The sequence below is a fragment of the Cervus canadensis genome, chromosome 10 (genome assembly GCF_019320065.1).
Source record: "Cervus canadensis isolate Bull #8, Minnesota chromosome 10, ASM1932006v1, whole genome shotgun sequence".
Classification (NCBI taxonomy): Eukaryota; Metazoa; Chordata; class Mammalia; order Artiodactyla; family Cervidae; genus Cervus; species Cervus canadensis.
The window spans coordinates 79,685,766-79,703,392 of NC_057395.1; the positions used below are offsets into that span (position 1 = coordinate 79,685,766).

General features: G+C 46.1%; 1 protein-coding gene across 7 annotated transcripts in view; it reads right to left on the bottom strand.

Moving 5' to 3' along the window:
• The window catches only part of BCAS1 (brain enriched myelin associated protein 1), a 98,563-nt gene that overhangs the window by 58,201 nt on the left and 22,735 nt on the right, over positions 1-17,627 (bottom strand). For all 7 annotated transcript variants that reach the window (XM_043479182.1, XM_043479181.1, XM_043479186.1 and 4 more), the window contains exon 4: positions 8,061-8,632. In XM_043479182.1, coding sequence (XP_043335117.1) covers positions 8,061-8,632 — 572 coding nt within the window. The remainder of the gene's footprint in view (positions 1-8,060; positions 8,633-17,627) is intronic.

Sequence of the window (17,627 nt, forward strand, 5' to 3'; positions counted from 1 at the left end):
GCTCGAATTCATGTCCATTGAGTTGGTGAGGCCATCCAACCATCTCATCTTCTGTCATCCCTTTCTCTTCCCACCTTCAATCTTTCCCAGCATCAGGGACTTTTCCAATGAGTCAGTTCTTCATATCAGGTGGACAAAGTATTGGAGCTTCAGCTTCAGCATCAGTCCTTCCAACGAATATTCAGGACTGATGTCGTTTAGGATGGACTGGTTGGATCTCCTTGCAGTCCAAGGGCTCAGTGGTAAAGAATCTGCCTGCCAATGCAGGAGATATTGATTTAGTCCCTGGGTTGGAGAAGAAAATGGCGGCCCACTCCAGTATTCCTGCCTGGGAAATCCCAAGGACAGAAGAGCCTGGCGGACTGCCGTCACGAAAGAGTCAGACATGACTCAGCAACTAAACAGCAACAACCACAGCACAGCATACAGACATTTTGAAACCATTTTTCTTGAAAGTGTGTTTGGCGGAGCTAAGCATGAGATTACAACAACATCCTCTAACACGCTTTGAAAAATTGGAACATGATGGGCACCGTTTTTATCCTTGTCAGAGTCATCTAAAGAACTTTACTGCTTGCCAAGGTGTGCCAGGCAGGATCTCCTGGACACACCCAGTTGCATAAGAAACAGTCACTTCCTTCAAGATCACTGTCTCCCTATATGAAAAGGATGATGGTGGTGGAAAAGAGCCTTTCAAACTTCAGATTGTGACTATGAGTGGAATGGAACATAATTTAGTGGGTCAAAACCAGCATTGTTGTTGCTATTGTGTAATTACTAAATTGTGTCTGAGTCTTTGCAACCCCAGGGACTATAGCCCACAGGGCTCCTCTGTCCACGGATTTCCCAGGCAAGAAAACTGGAGTGGGTTGCCTTGCCCTCCTCCAGGGGATCCTCCTGACCCAGGGATGGAGCCTGCGTCTCCTGCATTGGCAGGTGGATTCTTTACTCCTGAGACACCAGGGAATTCCAAAATTAGCATTAAAAGCTATCAAATGAAATAGATTAGAAAGAGTAGAAAATATCAGCCCATGTTACTTGCTGTAAGAATGGCACTATTTTGTGAATTCTCATCTATCTCTACGGGTCGTGGTCAAGTTAAAGAGCTAGTGCAACGAGTTTATTTAAATACATGATCATAGGGAGATGCTGCAGTAGCGTCTACCAGCTCCATCCACTTAGTGATTTTCTGACATGAAGTTGGACAGAAAATAATGTATCTGGTTTCTACCTGCGGCATATCACCTTTGCTGGCAGAGCCTGCTTTCTGTTGAAGAAACTTTCCACCCTTCCCCGACCTTGCACCTCCAACCAAACATGTGACTCAGTTCCTCCAATAAGCAAATTTTAGGAAACTCATATTTCATCTGGTAGGACGTTATGACTCTACACACTGCTCAGAACTGTGGCAGCCTTCTTAAAACCACAAAACCAATATTTTATAGCAACTGTAAATGGAGTATAACCTTTAAAAATTGTGAATCACTATGTTGTATGCCTAAAAGTTATAGAATGTTGTACATTAACCACACCACAAAAAAGGAAAGCGAACACCCACAAGCCTGTGAACCAAGTCGATACTCAGAGGGTGTTGGAGACAGATGCATCCTGGGGCTGTGAAGATGCTGAACGGGACAGAACCCATCACTTCTCAAATTCTTATTTATTATGTACAAGAAATGTACATTTTCCACATTAACTAATCCACTGTTGAGTCAGCAGTTCTGCTATTTTTTTAAAATTGCAGCCAAAGGTACCCTAGATGATCTACTACTCAAACTCCATCATGCTGGAAGACCACTTGCTCTATTTCATAATTCTTTATTTCTAAGTTTCTGACAGTTTAGCAAATACCACCCTTTTATTTAGCCTCCTGACTACTGACTGCTTATGTCTCCTTCTGTCCCTTCGGCAGCCTCAGGGCAGGCAGTATCTTCCTCTTGTGGATGAAACACAAGGTTCTGAACGACGGAGTGGCAGAGGCTTTGCTCGCTGCCAGGTCTTAATTCCAGCTCTGCCTGCAATTCACTTGTGTGGCCTTGAACCAGGAAGTTAACTTCTCTGAGCCTCAGTTTCCTCATTTGTTAAAGGGCAATAAAAAAGTCTACCTTGTGTGGTTACAAGAATCAAAGCACATAAGGTGTGCCAAATGCTTACTGCCTGGCCTAGGAATAACAAGCTATTAAAAACTGGGGCAACTGCTATTATTTAACTTTAGCAAACTTTGCCAAAGTGGTAGAATCTGAACTCATTTCCATATCCATTCAGGCTGCTATCACTTCACATCATGTCTGCTACCGTAAATGTTTTATATCAAAGGTTTCTTAGTGCTAATTTATAAAGTTCATAAAATTACAGTGCTATAGCTAAAATTTGAATTGTGGTGCTGTGAAAGACTCTTGAGAGTCCCTTGGACAGCAAGGATTAAACCAGTGACTCCTAAAGGAAATCAACCCTGACTATTCATTGGAAGGACTGATGCTGAAGCTGAAACTGAAGCTCCAATACTCTGGCCACCTGATGCAAAAGAGCCCACTCATTGGAAAAGACCCTGATGCTGGGAAAGACTGAGGACAGGACAAAAAGGGGGCAACAGAGGATGAGATGGTCGGATGGCATCACTGACCCCATGGACATGAGTCTGAGAAAACTCCGTGAGATAGTGAAGGACAGGGAAGCCTGGCGTGCTGCAGTCCATGGAGCCACAGAGTCGGACATGACTTAGCGACTGAACAACCATAGCTAAAAGCCTCGCTTACTTCATAACTTGATAATTAAAGGTGAGGTTTCCCTCTGTTTTGACAAAGTCTTTTGGGTGGATACTTCTCTTAAGTTATGACCTTATCACCAGAGGTAAACAACATGAAATAAAAACATACCTTGTAATTTTTACCTGGTCTTTCAAATGTTGGAGGTAGGTGGGGTTTTTTGTTTGCTTGTTTTTGATTTGAGGTTAACTTGGTATTTCCACACTTGCATATACTAACATTTTTGAATAGCACTTCCTCTCATTATCATTCAGTTTTCCATAGTCACAGTGTTACTGCAGTTTCAAATAATTGGTAAAAATATAACATTGAGGATGAGAAGCATGGGTTTTAGAGATGGACAATCGTCTTTTGCTGCGTAATTGGGGTAAGTGGCTTGGTTTCACTAAAGTTTTGATTTCTTAATCTGTAAAATGATAAAGATATTAAAATTCCGTTGGACATTTTGATGTTTCAATGAGATGATTCCTTCAAAGAGATTTTATCACAGAAATTCACAGAATATATAGAATACCCCCAAAATACTAGAGGAATTCATGTCCTCAGAAACCACCCAGGATGGGGAACATCTGATCAGCTTCATGGAGAATTTGGCCCTTGAAGGTAAAGTAGATTTCTGATAAACAGAGAGAGAAGGAGATGAAGGCAGAGAGAGGCCTGGGGAGCAGATGGTGTCTGCACATGTGACCTGTTGGCAATTTTGACCAGATGAATTTACGGGAATAGGAGAAAATACACTTAGGAAGACAGACAGAAGAGAGCTAATAGAGACCTTGAATGTCACACTAAGAAACTGAGGCTCGTGTGTATAAGCACTGACGTTCTATTCTTTCTAAAATAATTTCACTATTTCTGCATCTTTTTTTTACAACCCAGATTAGGACATAGGCCTTAGCTTATGCGGTTTTAAAGTTAGATTCAATTGTGCTATCTCTGCAAGTTTTAGTTGAAGACTATGGAAGGGAAGAGTAAAAAGACTAAAATTGTGAAGTAATAGGAAGAAAAACTATGGCAGTAGTTAAATTTTATTTTTCTCAGAATTCAATATCTCTGTGTTAAGTACTTCAAAGACTTAGCTTTCACAGGTGTGAATACTGTAAAAATGTGCTTGATATGATTATTGCCCCCATTGTACAGATGAAGAAACTGAGGCTCAGAGTAGCTGTGTAACTTGCCAAGGTCGCACAGCCAGTAGGTGACAGAGGCAGACTTGAAACCCATGTAACCTGACGGCGATGCTTATGTGTTGGTTCTCTACCTTATACCACCTAGGGAAGGCCTCTGGAGACCCTGGTTCTTCCATTCCAATTCCACCGCTAAAAAGCAGGGCTATAAGACGGAGTTGCCATTAACTGAGATGAGAAGCCTATGGATTAAATGAGTAGGTGTTTTGTTGTCATCGTTGTGGGGTGTGGATGAAGAGCTCCGTTTGGGACATATTGAGATTGAGATGATCAGCACATCTCTTAATATCTGCAGCTTAATATCTGATGCTGTCTTAACATCTGTAGCCTGGACGAATTTGTGCATCAATGCCTTTATCACAACCTCCCTTGAAAATGTGTGTCTCCTACTACATTATACAATCCTTGAAGGTCCAGGACCATAATTTTTCATTTAGATGCCTTGCACAAATTTGGTGTTTAAATAACAACTGCAAAATTTACTTCAACTTTAAAAGAAAAAGAATATCCTTGTTTAAATCTCCTGAATCTGTTGGCAACACTTAAAACATCTCCTCTACCCCCAACACAAAGACACCTCTGGAATTGCCAGTGACAACAGAAATTTAATGTTTTTCTTTTTTTAACCAAAAAAGGTCAAGTTTTCATGATGTGATCAGTTTTGAGGGGAATGAAGCTCCTAAATAAATGCTTATCTTGAAGTTCTGGTTCAATTGTTGGGGAGTGGAGAAAAAAAAAAAAAGCCTCCCTGCCAACACGTTGGTTTGTGTGAATCACAGCTCAGTGAAACCTTTCAGGCATATAATTTATCTTTTCTTTGGCCTATGTAGTAAATGCTTCATTTGTTCATGAATTCTGGCCTTGTTTTAATTATGCTATGCTCTGAATGTAGTGTTATGAGGCACAAAAATAAGATTGTCATTCTGAAAACACAGAAGATTTGTGTGTTTCCCCTAGAATGAAATGGTGGTATCTTTTTCCCAGTTCACAGCTCTGTGGGTTTGCGGTTGGAATTCCAATCCAGCAAGGAACACAGCAGTGAAACTGGGGGTAAGGGTTTGTGTGGTGGGTGGGGAGGGACAGCTGAGCCCAGGGCATAATTTACCCTCAGAATTCTGAATCAATACATTGATGGCCACGGATGCATAATGCGCTCTTCCCACCAAGAAAGCCATTGATTGAGAAGTTTTATTCCTGTTACTTTCTGTGGGCCGTCCTCTTTCATTCCACTTCCAAGACAATTGATTTTTCCTACTAAATACAGGCTGTATGGCCAGGGAGCAGGTCAGAACTTTTAACAATCAGAAGGCTGTTCTGTTGTTGTTTAAAATCTTTGCAAATATATGTATCTGAATATCCACAAGTTTACAGACTAGCAGAGACATCAGCGTCTATTTCATAACTTTTCCATAGGCCAGTGCAGGTTTGATCCCTGAGTTGGGAAGATCTCCTGGAGGAGGGAATGGCAACACACTCCAGTACTCTTGCCTGGGAAATCCCATGGACAGAGCAGCCTGGGGGCTACAGCCCATGGGGTCGCAAAGTTGGACATGACTGAGCATGCACGCAGGCAGACAGGCAGAGTGAGCCCTCCATATTTCAAATTCCAATGACACAACTAACCAAAAATGGAAATTTGCTGTGTAACAAACACAGATGCAAATTTCGTGGGTGAGTCTAAGGAAACCAATGCACTTAATTCCAAAAGAATGATAAGTGACCATTTTTAGATCTTCTGAGAGGTTACTGTAACTTCAAAATATCACCCACGGGCCTTGGTATATTAAATACCTGCCATGTGGCCAACACGGACCCCATCTCCTGAATCAAATTTGATTTTGGAACTCATTTCATTCCAACTGAGGTGCTGTCCCAAAGAGCGTGCAATTAAAAAAAAATAGAGTTGATAAAGCACAATTCTTAAACTTTGCTGCCCATTTTTTAGGATAGGAATGGATTGACTGCCTTAAGTTTTTATGGTTAAATATGTTCAAGGGTCGGTTATCAGAGACGGAACTGGTTTACTTGACTACTTTGGGGATTTTTCTATTCAGAGATGGAATACTCAGTCCTTCATTCTCTTTCCATAGATGACGCAGTCTTTTCCCACGCTGGGCAAAGGGCTGGCTTTGGATGCCCGTGGAAATGAAACATGACCACGCAAAACTCAGAGCGGCCTTGGGAGCCCATGACCATTAACGGGACAGCCACAAGAGACCCCTGCTCCAAGTAAAACAGTAGGTAGTTTTTCAAATATTCATGAATACTGATGTCCTTGATCCAAGACAAGGACTCTGGGCTCCAGGTGCAAACATTTGACAGACGCCTCCCTGGACCAATTAGACTGATTCTCCTGGAGTCTGGACAACTTCTCCCACACGTGGCCCCTCCCGGGCCCCCGCTGGAGCCCTGGGTGCTTGCATCATAACGGTGAGTTTTTTGTACCTCTTCTCTCACTGGACGGCAAACCCCCCGAGGCCAGCGACCTTCTCCTGCCCACCGCTGTGGTCGCGCCTCGCCTGTGTCTGGCAGCGTCGCACTCGGTAAAGATCTGATGTGGGCGTGCACGCTAAGTTGCTTCTGTCATATCCGACTCTGTCTACCCTTTGGACTGTAGCCCGCCAGCCTCCTCTGTCCACGGGCTTCTCCAGGCAGGAATACTGGAGTGGGGTGCCATGCCCTTCTCCAGGGGACCTTCCCCACCCAGGGACTGAACCTGAGTCTCCTGCACCGCAGGCAGATTCTTCTACCGTCTGAGCCATCAGGAAAGGGCAAAGATTTGATGCCAGCATACATCTGAAGACTCACTTTGAATTAAACAGAAAGTTTATTCAGTAGGCTCCTGAACTGTTGCATTTGGGGAAGGGGGCATTTAAAGGGCAATTTTTCTAACTTTTGGAAGAAAATTGAAAAAGCAGCTCTTGGAATAAAAATTTACAGAAAGGACACGGATGCTGATAGCATGAGCCTAACATACGAACCTTATTTTCTTTCCCCAGCTCTGTCCAGGATTTTCAGCTATTGTCTAGTATTTACAATATAATTCTTGACACCACCTGGTGGTGTCAGATTAATGCGATACTTATTTTTCTGAAGAAAAATAACATCTGGACAGCGCCTGGCACATTGTAAATGCTAAATAAATGACAGTCAGCGTTACTGTTAGCAACCTGGCAGGGATGCTAGCTGTCATTAAGACAATTATATTGACAACCACGTAATAATAATCAGCCCACCTAATTTTTTCCTGGCTCTAATCTCAACTAGAGATTCTTGACTCCCAAATTTTGAAAAATACTGTTGTTTAAAAATCCATTAGCTAGAGGAATAAGGGTCTTAAAATACAATGTATCTACTTTTATTTCCTTCTTCACTCAAAGAGTTCTTCTCTGGGTCCCCAATACAAACAAACTCTCAAAGTTAAAAGTAAATGTTCTTTTTTTAAGATCAAAAGAACTTGCCTTTCTTTGCACAGGAAAGAAAAGGACTAATTCAGATGCCTCTTAAAAGAAAAAAAAATTCTTGTTTTTACAAAGGGACTACCCCAGTGTGTTGGAAAATAATTTGTACACAAAAGAGTTGGCCCAGAGTTGTAAAAGCCCTTTACGCACGCTTTAGTGCAGAAGATAGTTAAAGATTAGCCCAGGCTATTAAAAGTAAGAAATGCAATGCATTCCCAAAAAAGCCCATAAACACACTGTATATGAAACCAGCTACTGAGACTGGCGGGTATTGCAGTCTGTTAGGAACCGTCTTTATTCTGCTAATGCCTTTCCTCCAGACTCCATGGATCATAAATGCAACCTGTCCAGCTCTGCCTTTGATAAATGGAGGGACGGATCCATCCGCATGTTAGTCACCTTTTCTTTTCTGTTACATAAAACAGATGCCAGAGCTGTTATTGTTCTTGCAACAGATGTTTCTGCCACAGAAGCACGGGCAGGCACTGGCCACAATGTGCCGCTTGTTCGAGAGGGACCTACGGCCTGTCACCTTGTCAGGACCCCTCAGTGATGGCAGAGCAAGACGCGCGCGATCATCCCGGCCGGCAAGCGCCCCCCGGCACCCCACCCCCCGAGCGTGCACAAGAGCAAGGCGGATGTCTCACCGTCTCTGCAGGGCCATCCTCGGCCTGCGTGGGTAACCCAGGGACCTCGGCGGCGGGGCGAGGGCGCTCTGTGCTCTCAGCCTCCTGGGGGAGGTCCACGGGGGCTTTGTCCCGTCCCTTGTCCAGCTTGAAGAGTTTGTCCAAGAAGCCGGCGTCCTTGGGCTTGGCGGGGGCTGCTGCCCCGGCCGCAGACGGAGGCTGCTCCGGCCCAGGGCTGGCAGGGAGGCCCTCCGCCTGGGCCGGGGTCTGCCCCGGGGTTTTATCCGGGCCGGGCCTGGGTGCAGCTGCCAACGGAAGCGCCATGGGCTCACTCGGGCCTTTGTTTCCCGGAGCTTTATCGGAGCTGACATCAAGCCGCACGGACCCGCTGGATGAATCCGTGGCTTGGTCTCCGGTACGCCCTGGTACAGGCCGAGAGAGTGTCAAGAAAAAACGAGATTTAGCAGCTGGTGCCCGGGGTTTGGCCTCCTTCCCAAGACTCTCGCCGTTGGCCTCTGCAGCCGCGCCGGTCTCCATTGTCTCGGGGGAAGAAGCGGCCACAGTATCCTCCCGGACGCCGGCTCCCAGATCGACTGTGAAAGCAAACATGAACAGCGGTCATTCACCCCAGCGAGGACAGCGAGGGGCGCGGACAGACTCCCGGCCTTTCACACACAGAGGCGGGGAGACAGGCCGGGGCCCCGCCAGGCCCTGGCCCCTCCGCGGGGCAGAGGTCAGCCGTCCCGGCATCTTCCGACCCAGGCGAGGGGAGGAAGCCAGGAGGAAAGGACCCACCAGGGACCGTGTGGGGGACGCTGACCGTCTGCTTTTACCTCCACGGGATCCTGGGAGAGGCAGGTCATCACGATGTCACCTGGGAGGCAGGCCGGCCGTCACAGGCTTAGGAGAAAAATCTGCGGCCTCTGCCTCCTGTCTGGGTCGGGAGAACTCTTTGCTGGGTCCACCTCGTGCCCCGCAGCACCCCTCGAGATGCCCAGAGCACCCCGAGTAGGGACACCGGAAATGTCTCTGGGTGTTGCCAAACGCACATTTGAGAAGCGCAAAGCTGGACTGTCCATTTGACTCTGAGTTACTGAGCTTTTCCGTGCCTCCGTTTTCTGGTAAAATGAGGAAAACAGTAGAACCTACCCCCATCATTTTGTTACGGAAATTCCGTGGGTTAATATTCTCAAAGCACGTCAAGTGGTGCCTGGAATATAGCAAGTGCTCAATAAACGTCACCAACGTCAGTTACCATCGTTACTGCTGAGGGAGAAAAGTGACGGCCAAGGACCTGGGCGTCCTCTCCCGGCCGCCCAGCGAGCAGGCTGCTTACAGGCCGACGTCTGACTGCAGAGGTCACGCTCTCTGCATCTCACCCGCGTTAGCGTGGCTGCCGAGAACACAGCAGATTTTAAAAAGGACTGCTCAGACGCTTCCGTTCTGACCTCTGGAGGTGCAGCCGTCTGCACAAGCAGGTGGGCTATACCCCGGCCACAAGACTGGATATGGGTTCTGCCTCCTCCGGGGAGGGGCTCTGCTTCCAGAATCCACCCGCTTCTGCTCTGAACTCTGCATAGACCAAATGGAACCACCTCACATTCTGGGTCGCTTTTTTAAAGCAGTGTGCTATTCAGGAGGAAGATACACTACAAACTGGATATCACAGGTGAAGGTCAAGACTCTCGGGCTGCCCTGGCGGTCCAGTGGTTGACCAGTGCAGGGGATGCAGGTTCGACCCCTGACCTGGGAAGATCCCACAGGCCGCAAGGCAACCCCCAGGCTGCAGCCACTGAGGCCCGTGCGCCCTAGAGCCCGTGTTCTGCAACAAGAAGGGCCACGGCAGCGAGTCTGAGCCCCACTCCAAGGGAGCGGCCCCCGCCCGCCACAACCAGAGAAAGCATGAGTGTGCAGTGGCAAAGACCCAGGGCAGCCAAAATCAATCAATCTCTTCTAAAAGATCAAGATCCTCTACCCACAAGCTGTGTGACCTTGGGCAAGTCACTGCAAATCTCTGAATTTCTTTATACGTAAAATGGGGAAACAGAAGCTCCCTGGTAGAGTTGTGATGTTTCAAGAATAAAACATATAAAGAATCAGGAACCCTGCCTTTCCATAGTAGCTGATTAATAATTGACAGATAACTGTGACTGTGTAGTTTGGAGTCAACTGCGTCTTAATATCTGTAGGAAAATAGAAAGGGAAAGAAGAGACGCTAGGGCCTTCCACGGTGGTCCAGTGGCTAAGACTGCATGTTCCCACTGCAGGGGGGCGGGCTCCATCCCTGGTCAGGGAACCAGACACCACAGTGAAAGGATTCTCATGCGTCATAACTACACAATGCCCCAACAAAGATTGAAGATCCCACATATTGCAATTAAGACCCGGAGCAGCCAAATAAGTAAATTATTGTCTTAAAAGAAGAGAACTGAGGTTTCTTTAGGTCATAGATCGCTCGTAAGTAGTGAGAGATACACACATCCATTAGCAATTATTTTTGCCAAGCTCTAGTATCTCACTGCGTCTGAAGTCAAGAACAAACAGTAACGCAGACGGAGAGACACAGACAGCCTGCACCCCGCACTCCTGGGCCGATGGCGGCCTCCTCGTCAAGCTTTGAGGCGCAGAGAAGAGACGGCACAGAAGACCATTGACAAGCACCAGGGGCCCATCATAAACTCAGACCTCAGGGAAATCACCCTGCGTGAGCACTGGGTGTATCTTCTAGCCCATGGTTATCATTTCTCTATGGCCCTGGAATTCCTAATTGTGGTAAATATTATACTCAGAAGAGAAGAGGGAGGGAGAACGGGGGAATGAGGACGTGACGGATGGACGTGTCAGGATGCCAAGTACGCACATCAAGCAGTCGAAGTGTCAGAGTGAATGTGAATGACTTGTGGGGCCGCCCCACGCAGGGAGAAAAGGAACCAGCTCACGAGAAAGGGGAGCCGAAGACTCAAAACAAGGGAGGGCTTTTCAAATGCCAAGATCATAGCTGAGCTCTCTTGAGCTTTCTGCCTCTCTTCCTTGCTCTCTTAGCTAGTGATAAGTAAGAGCATTTTGGTCAGAGAAAGTTGAAAAGTTTGAAAAAAAGTTTGAAAAAAAATCTTCGCATAGACAGACTTTAAAAAAGTGCCAATGCATTGCTTTGATAAAGGATCCATTCCTTACACAAAGTACCTAGAGTAAACTTCAATGCACCAAGAGTTACAGCAGATGCCAGCCATAAGCACTGTATCAGAGGATGGGTTAAGTGTTTTGATAACTTGTGAGACTTAGGACTTCTTAGATAGGACAACGCATAACTACGGAGCTCTGCCCGCTCCCCAAACGTGGGTGAGCACATATCCAGTTCCATCACTTGGAGTTTCTACTTCTCTTGCTAAAATGCTCACCTCTCAGGAGGGCACATGACCTAAGCTAGACTAATAAAAATAAATCTTGTGATTTTTGCTGAACCTACTAGAACAGAGTGGTGATCTTTGTGCTTGAGTAGGCAAGCCAGTAAGGGGGTAGGTCTGGAACTGGTGGCCTTGGCTATCACATTCGAGAGTGCTTGCCTGAGAATCAACACAGATGAAAGCCCCAAGAGGTTCATGGGTGCGTTTGGACAGCTGGATCCAGCTGTCCCTGAAGCTGGTTTACCATTCCACAGCCAGTACATCTTTGTTTTTTTGTTTTTCCACTCGTTCCAGTTTTAAATTAAGTACATACTCTGTGACTTGGAGAGAATTTCAGCGACTTAGTCAGTACCTGTTTCACTTGTTAATTAACAGCAATCAATCTTCTCCTTGAGACGTTGTCTCCAGGCTCTTCAAATATATCCAGGAGGCATTTAATGTGGGATGAAGGGGAGGAAAGGAAATGAAATGCAGGAAAGTGGTTTGTAAGGAGCTGTATAGAAACAAACAAAAAACCTCACCAACACTTTGCTTTCTCAGTAAAAATGAAGGAAAAAAATCCACGTGGGGAAAGATATTACAGTCACTTGAGACCTTGGATAAGCATAAAAAGCAAATGAATTATATTACGAAACATTAACTTACACATGCACAGTCTTTGTGAATGACTGGGAAGAAAACCCACTGGAGTTCCAGGTTTTATAGTCTTGCAAAGATGGGGATAACCTCCATGCCTTCCTCACATTATTATGGGAAGGATAAAAAGTTCCTTCTGGGTGACCAGAACTAAGCTTTTCATTCCTACGAAAACCTTGGGAGAAGTCCATCTGGAATCTGGTTTCAATAAAAGGTTTTCTCACAAAGCAGACAGATGACATACCAAAGAGATTTTACTTCCCCTGTAAAAAATGTGTAAGAGTTTAAGGAAAATAAAAAGAAATCAAGTAAGAATGCAAATGGAAGCTCCCAACTATTTAGGAGAGTTGAAAATTTTGATCTCCTTAGTGCAGAAAAGACATTTTGTAGTGTGTGTGTGTGTGTGTGTGTGTATGTGTCTGTGTGTGTCTTACTTAAGAAAGTCATTTTATCTAAACACATGATGGAGAACTTACTTCCCATGACACCCTGGTGTCGCTGAAAAGTACTTAGATTGTGGATCAGAGGAACGTGGGTTTAACTCTAAAAATGAAATATGTGGCCTGGACAAGTTTCTTTATATCATGTTTCCTCAATTTTCTTTAAAAAAAAAAATGGACAGGAAAATAATTGTCTTCTTCAAAAGGTAATTGGGAGGACTAAGCAAAATGCTTCCTACAAGGTACTTAACATAGGTGGATATTTAATAAATACTATTTTTTTGGTTACATTTATATGGTATAATTACTATGCATTTCCTAAACAGAAGCCTAAGGAAAGGAGTCATTCCAATGAGTTAACCTATACACTTGGGGGGTCTGGACAGACTTTGAAATAGTAACGATATGCGCTTCCCTGTTGGCTCAGCGGTGAGGAATCCGCCTGTCGGTGCAGGAAGCTGAGTTCGGTCCCTGATCCAGGAAGACCCCACATGCTGAGCGGCAGCAGCGAAGTGCGTCACGACTGCTGAGACTGCGGTCCAGAGCCCGAGGCCCTCGGCTCCTGAAGCCCGAGCCGAACGCCCCCCCCCGGCCCCGGCTGCGCAGCACGAGGAGCCGCTGTGCTGAGAAATGCACGCCCCCAGCTGGACGGCAGCGAAGACCCCACACTGCCAAAAACAAGTAAATGCAATTTAAAGGGCAATGATACGAATTCACTGATCTTCAGAAATCTGAGAACCTGGGCCGTGGAAGGTTCAAGGATGCTTTTTCCAAGCCCCAAGTATTCTTAGTCAAGACAAACTGCTTCATCAGCGATCTGTTACCTATTTAAAACACACACACATACACAGTTCACATGACGCTATTCAGAATTTCTGAGTAAGGGCTACCTTTTATTTGCTTTTTTCATGAGCCAAAGCTACAATCTTCACTTGATACAACTGTGAACACAATAGCTGATATTCACTGAATGCTTCCTGCATGTCAGGTGGTAAAGTGAATGCTGAATGTAACAAGAAATGTTTTGTTTCTGTATTACAGCAAACGCATGCCAGGTATCATGGTCCCTCCCATTTTACAGGCGTAGAAACTGTAGCTCTGAGAATAAAGTCACTTTAAAAAAAAATTTGGCTGCACCAGGTCTTATTTGGGGCATGTGGGGTCTAGTTCCCTGACCAGGGGTTGAACCCCAGGGCCCCTGCATTGGGAGCCGGAATTCTTCACCACTGGGCCACCAGAGAAGTCCCTAGAATTCTTTTCTCTTAAGAACTCAGTATCCAAACATTTCCAGTGCTGAAGGTTAAAGAGCAAACTGGAAACTGTCGTCATAATTTTATTCATGAACGGAGTGTCCACTTAGGCCTCCCGCTCACACACCGTCATATGCGTCTCCACAGTGACCAGTCAGGATAGAAGCCGAGAGGGAACACAGCGCATGCTAATCGCAGAGGGAAACTGCAAACGATTGCGGACTTCACAGGGCAGTGTAAGGATCACACACAGGGTTACTGTCGGCTGAGGACCCGAGGGAGTTAAAATAGCTCACAAAGGAGAAGGAAATGTAGATGATGACACAGTAAGTTCTTCAAAAGAGAACTCCAGTTGAATATCAAAGGATTACCACAGGCCCTGGGGCAGACGGTGAAGACCTCCGTTTTGCAAAAATGACCCCCTTGCGGTCAGGCTGCGGGAGTCAAATGACACTTCAAACAACCGTGGCTTTATGTGTTGTGTAAATGCGTTTGTTGTTTTAAAGATCTTGAAATAAGGATTCACGGGTCAGCTGCTTGTGGCTTGAAGGAAGATGTTAGATTTGAAACCTTCACCGAATGATCAGATTTCATGCTCTCCATCTCCATATTAACAGGGCAGGATGTCCTCTCCAAGAGAGTCTAGCAAAAGTAAAAGAAAGGAATGGGTTTGGGGGGCAGGCGGGGAGAATTCTCAACTGTCAGTTGGATACGACATGTCTGAACATTTGGTGCTGAAAATGCTGGACTCAAACATTATGTGGGCAAAAGGTGACTTACCCTACACGCTCTCTTGAAAGCATCCTCTGAAGTCAGCCATCACTGTTAGTGACTGTGGGGGCCAGACTGCACCAGAGACTCTCAGCATTTTCCCTCCCTCTCTTCTTTTGTTTATTTTTATTTATTTCTGGCTGTGTTGGGTCTCCGTTGCTCTGCAGGCTTCTCTGCAGTTGTGCTGAGCGGGGACGACTCCCTAGTTGCAGCCCACGAGCTTCTCTTGTTGCAGAGCCCAGGCCCCAGAGCCCAGGCTCAGCAGTTGCGGTGCACAGGCTTCGTTGTCCCGAGGCATGTGGGATATTCCTGGATCACGGACCAAACTCCTGTCTCCTGCACCGGCAGGCGGATTCGTCACCACGTGCCGCCAGGGAAGCCCCCTCCCCCACTTGCATGCAGCTCCTGTCAGTCATACGCTTATAAAAGTCTGGAACATGCAAAGATTACCTAAAAGCAAAACCAGTCTTTGCTCCAACATGAGCAAATACTGTCACTCAAAGACAGATGTTTTATTTTTTTCTCAATTTGCTAGTAACACACATTTAACATGTGCTTACCTCCCATGTGATTAATTTCTCAATGCTTCCCTTTCCCTGTCTCTGTCCCTCACCTTCATTGCAGTATAACGAATCTTTGCAGCCTGGTGTAGCTTATCAGACTTTGTTCACGCTCAGACAAATACATACAAGCATTCCAGATACAAGTATTTGGAGGCTGTATTTGTCCTTGTTGGTTTTTATAAATACAGAATTATATTAGATATGATTTTTGATTGCTTTTATGTATCATTGTTATGGATTGAATGTTTGTGTCCCACAAAGTTCATATGCTGAAATCCTAACTTCCACTGTGATGGTATTAGGAGGTGGAGCTTTGGGGAGGCGATTAGGTTATGAGGATGGAGCCCGCATCAGTGGAATTAGTGCCCTTGTAAAGGAGGTCCCGAAGAGCTCTCTCCCCGCCTCCACCGTGTGAGGATACAGTGAAGAGGTGACTGTGACCCAGGACCTTGCCCTCCCCAGGCAGGGAATCTGCTGGCACCGTGAGCTGGGACTTCTCAGCCTCTAGGACCATGAGAAGTAAACGGTTATTTTTTAAGCCTCCAAGTCTAAGCAGCCCAAATGGACTGAGATAACCTCAGTTCTCCCCTTCCTCAGTCAATATATCCCAAATCTACCTTATCTTTTCAAAATAGCTGCAAAATGTTCCTTAATATGAATATACCAAAGGACGTTTATGTCATTGGCTGATCAGTGAACATTTTGATAGTTTCCAAATAACTTTTTTTCCATGTTCATTACAAACAATGCTGGGGAAAACTTCTATGATCAAAAGTCCTAAGCTAGTGCTTTATCTGTATAGAATAGAGTTACAGATGTAGAATCACTGCACTCGAATTAACATGCATTTAATTTTTAAAAATAGACACTGCCAGATTAATTCCCGAAAAGAGGCTCCAGAGATTCACATTTTTGACAGCAATATGATACATGTCTCTCACCCCCAAGGGTGGCAGGGAAGAAAAACAGCAGGAACGCTGATCATGTATACCATATTAAACGCCTTTTAAATGGTAAAATTGAAGAAAAACCAAAGCTTACCAGGGAAAATCATACAGCACTGTCTTAATGCTCTCAGCTATCAGGACACGAACGCTAAACTCTGGAGATGGGAGGTGGGAGCAGGTTGAATTCAGCCCACACAGAACACTGCTAGACAGAGGCAATTACTAGTTGGGACACTGAGAATAGCTAGCCAGAAAGTAATATGAGACAAGCGGCCCAGAGGAAAAGGATGGGGAAAAGAGCCAAATCAGGAAGACTTTACAGGGACTTCTCCGGTGGCCCAGTGGTGAAGAATCCACCTGGCAAGGCAGAGGCCGTGGGTCCGATCCCTGGTTGGGGAACTAAGATCCCACATACCGCGGAGCCATGGAGCCCCAGCGCCCCAACTAGAGGATCCGTGGGCTGCTTGGCAAGGTCCCACGTGACGCAACAAAGGTCCCTTGTGCCACAGTTAAGATCCAACGCAGCCAAATAAATAGATAAATTCTTTAAAAAAGGAGACATATTCTCCAGAGTGGGAGATGCAAATGATCAATGAGCACACAGAAGATGCTCAATACCCTCAGTCATCAGGGAAAGGCAATCAAAACCACCCCACACCCACCAAGGTACCCGTGATCAGAAAGACACTACAACCCAGGTGAACCTGGAAAATGTTACGATCAGTGAAAGGATCCGAATACAAAATGCCACCTATGGTGTGGTTCTCTGTATCTAAACCGTCAGGGGTAGGCAAATCCTGAGGCAGGAAGTGCATTCGTGGTTGCCGGGGTGGGGGAGGAGAGCTAGGGATTTACTGCTCGAGGCATTTCCTTGTTTGATGGAATTTCTGTGATGAAACGTGGAGTCAGACAGTGGAGACGGCTGTACTACCTCATGGATACAGTAGAAAAAACCACGTCGTATAATACACGTGAAAAGGGTGAATTATCTGGTATGTGAGTTATATCTCAATTTTGAAAATGCAGACCCTGTAGGAAGGAACACCAGCTCTGGGGTGGGCGGTAAACACCGAACTTGAACAGAGAATTCACAGTCAAGGCAGGTGACTTTCAAGCCAATGAGAAGAAACGGATGGGATACATCTACCAAACAGAAATTCTCCAGGAGAACTTCTGATGAGAAGAAGCGCTAAGAGGCTGAGAAGTATGAGATTTCTCAGAGAATGTGCCTGCTGCAAGGAGGGGCGCGGAGGTGGGGCATCTGGCGGGCCGTTTGCAGAACTGTCTGTAACCGCTTGAAGCAGCGGCCTGATGCCGCAGGGTCTGTCTGGGTGGCGTGTCCAGCGGGGCTGCGGGGGGCAGAGCTGAGGGTAAGGAGACTGTCTGCTGAGGGAGATGTATCCAGAGAGATAGTGGAAGGGCAGAGAGGGCGGGCGCCCAGGAAATGCGCTGGAGCCCAGGTAAATGCCTGCAATCTCTGTGGTTCAGTTGCGTCCTTGGGAGTCAGCGCTGGCAGACACCAGGCCGGGCCAGGGGCCAGCCCGCGCCTCCTCCTCTTCGCCCAGAGTGGCCCCGAC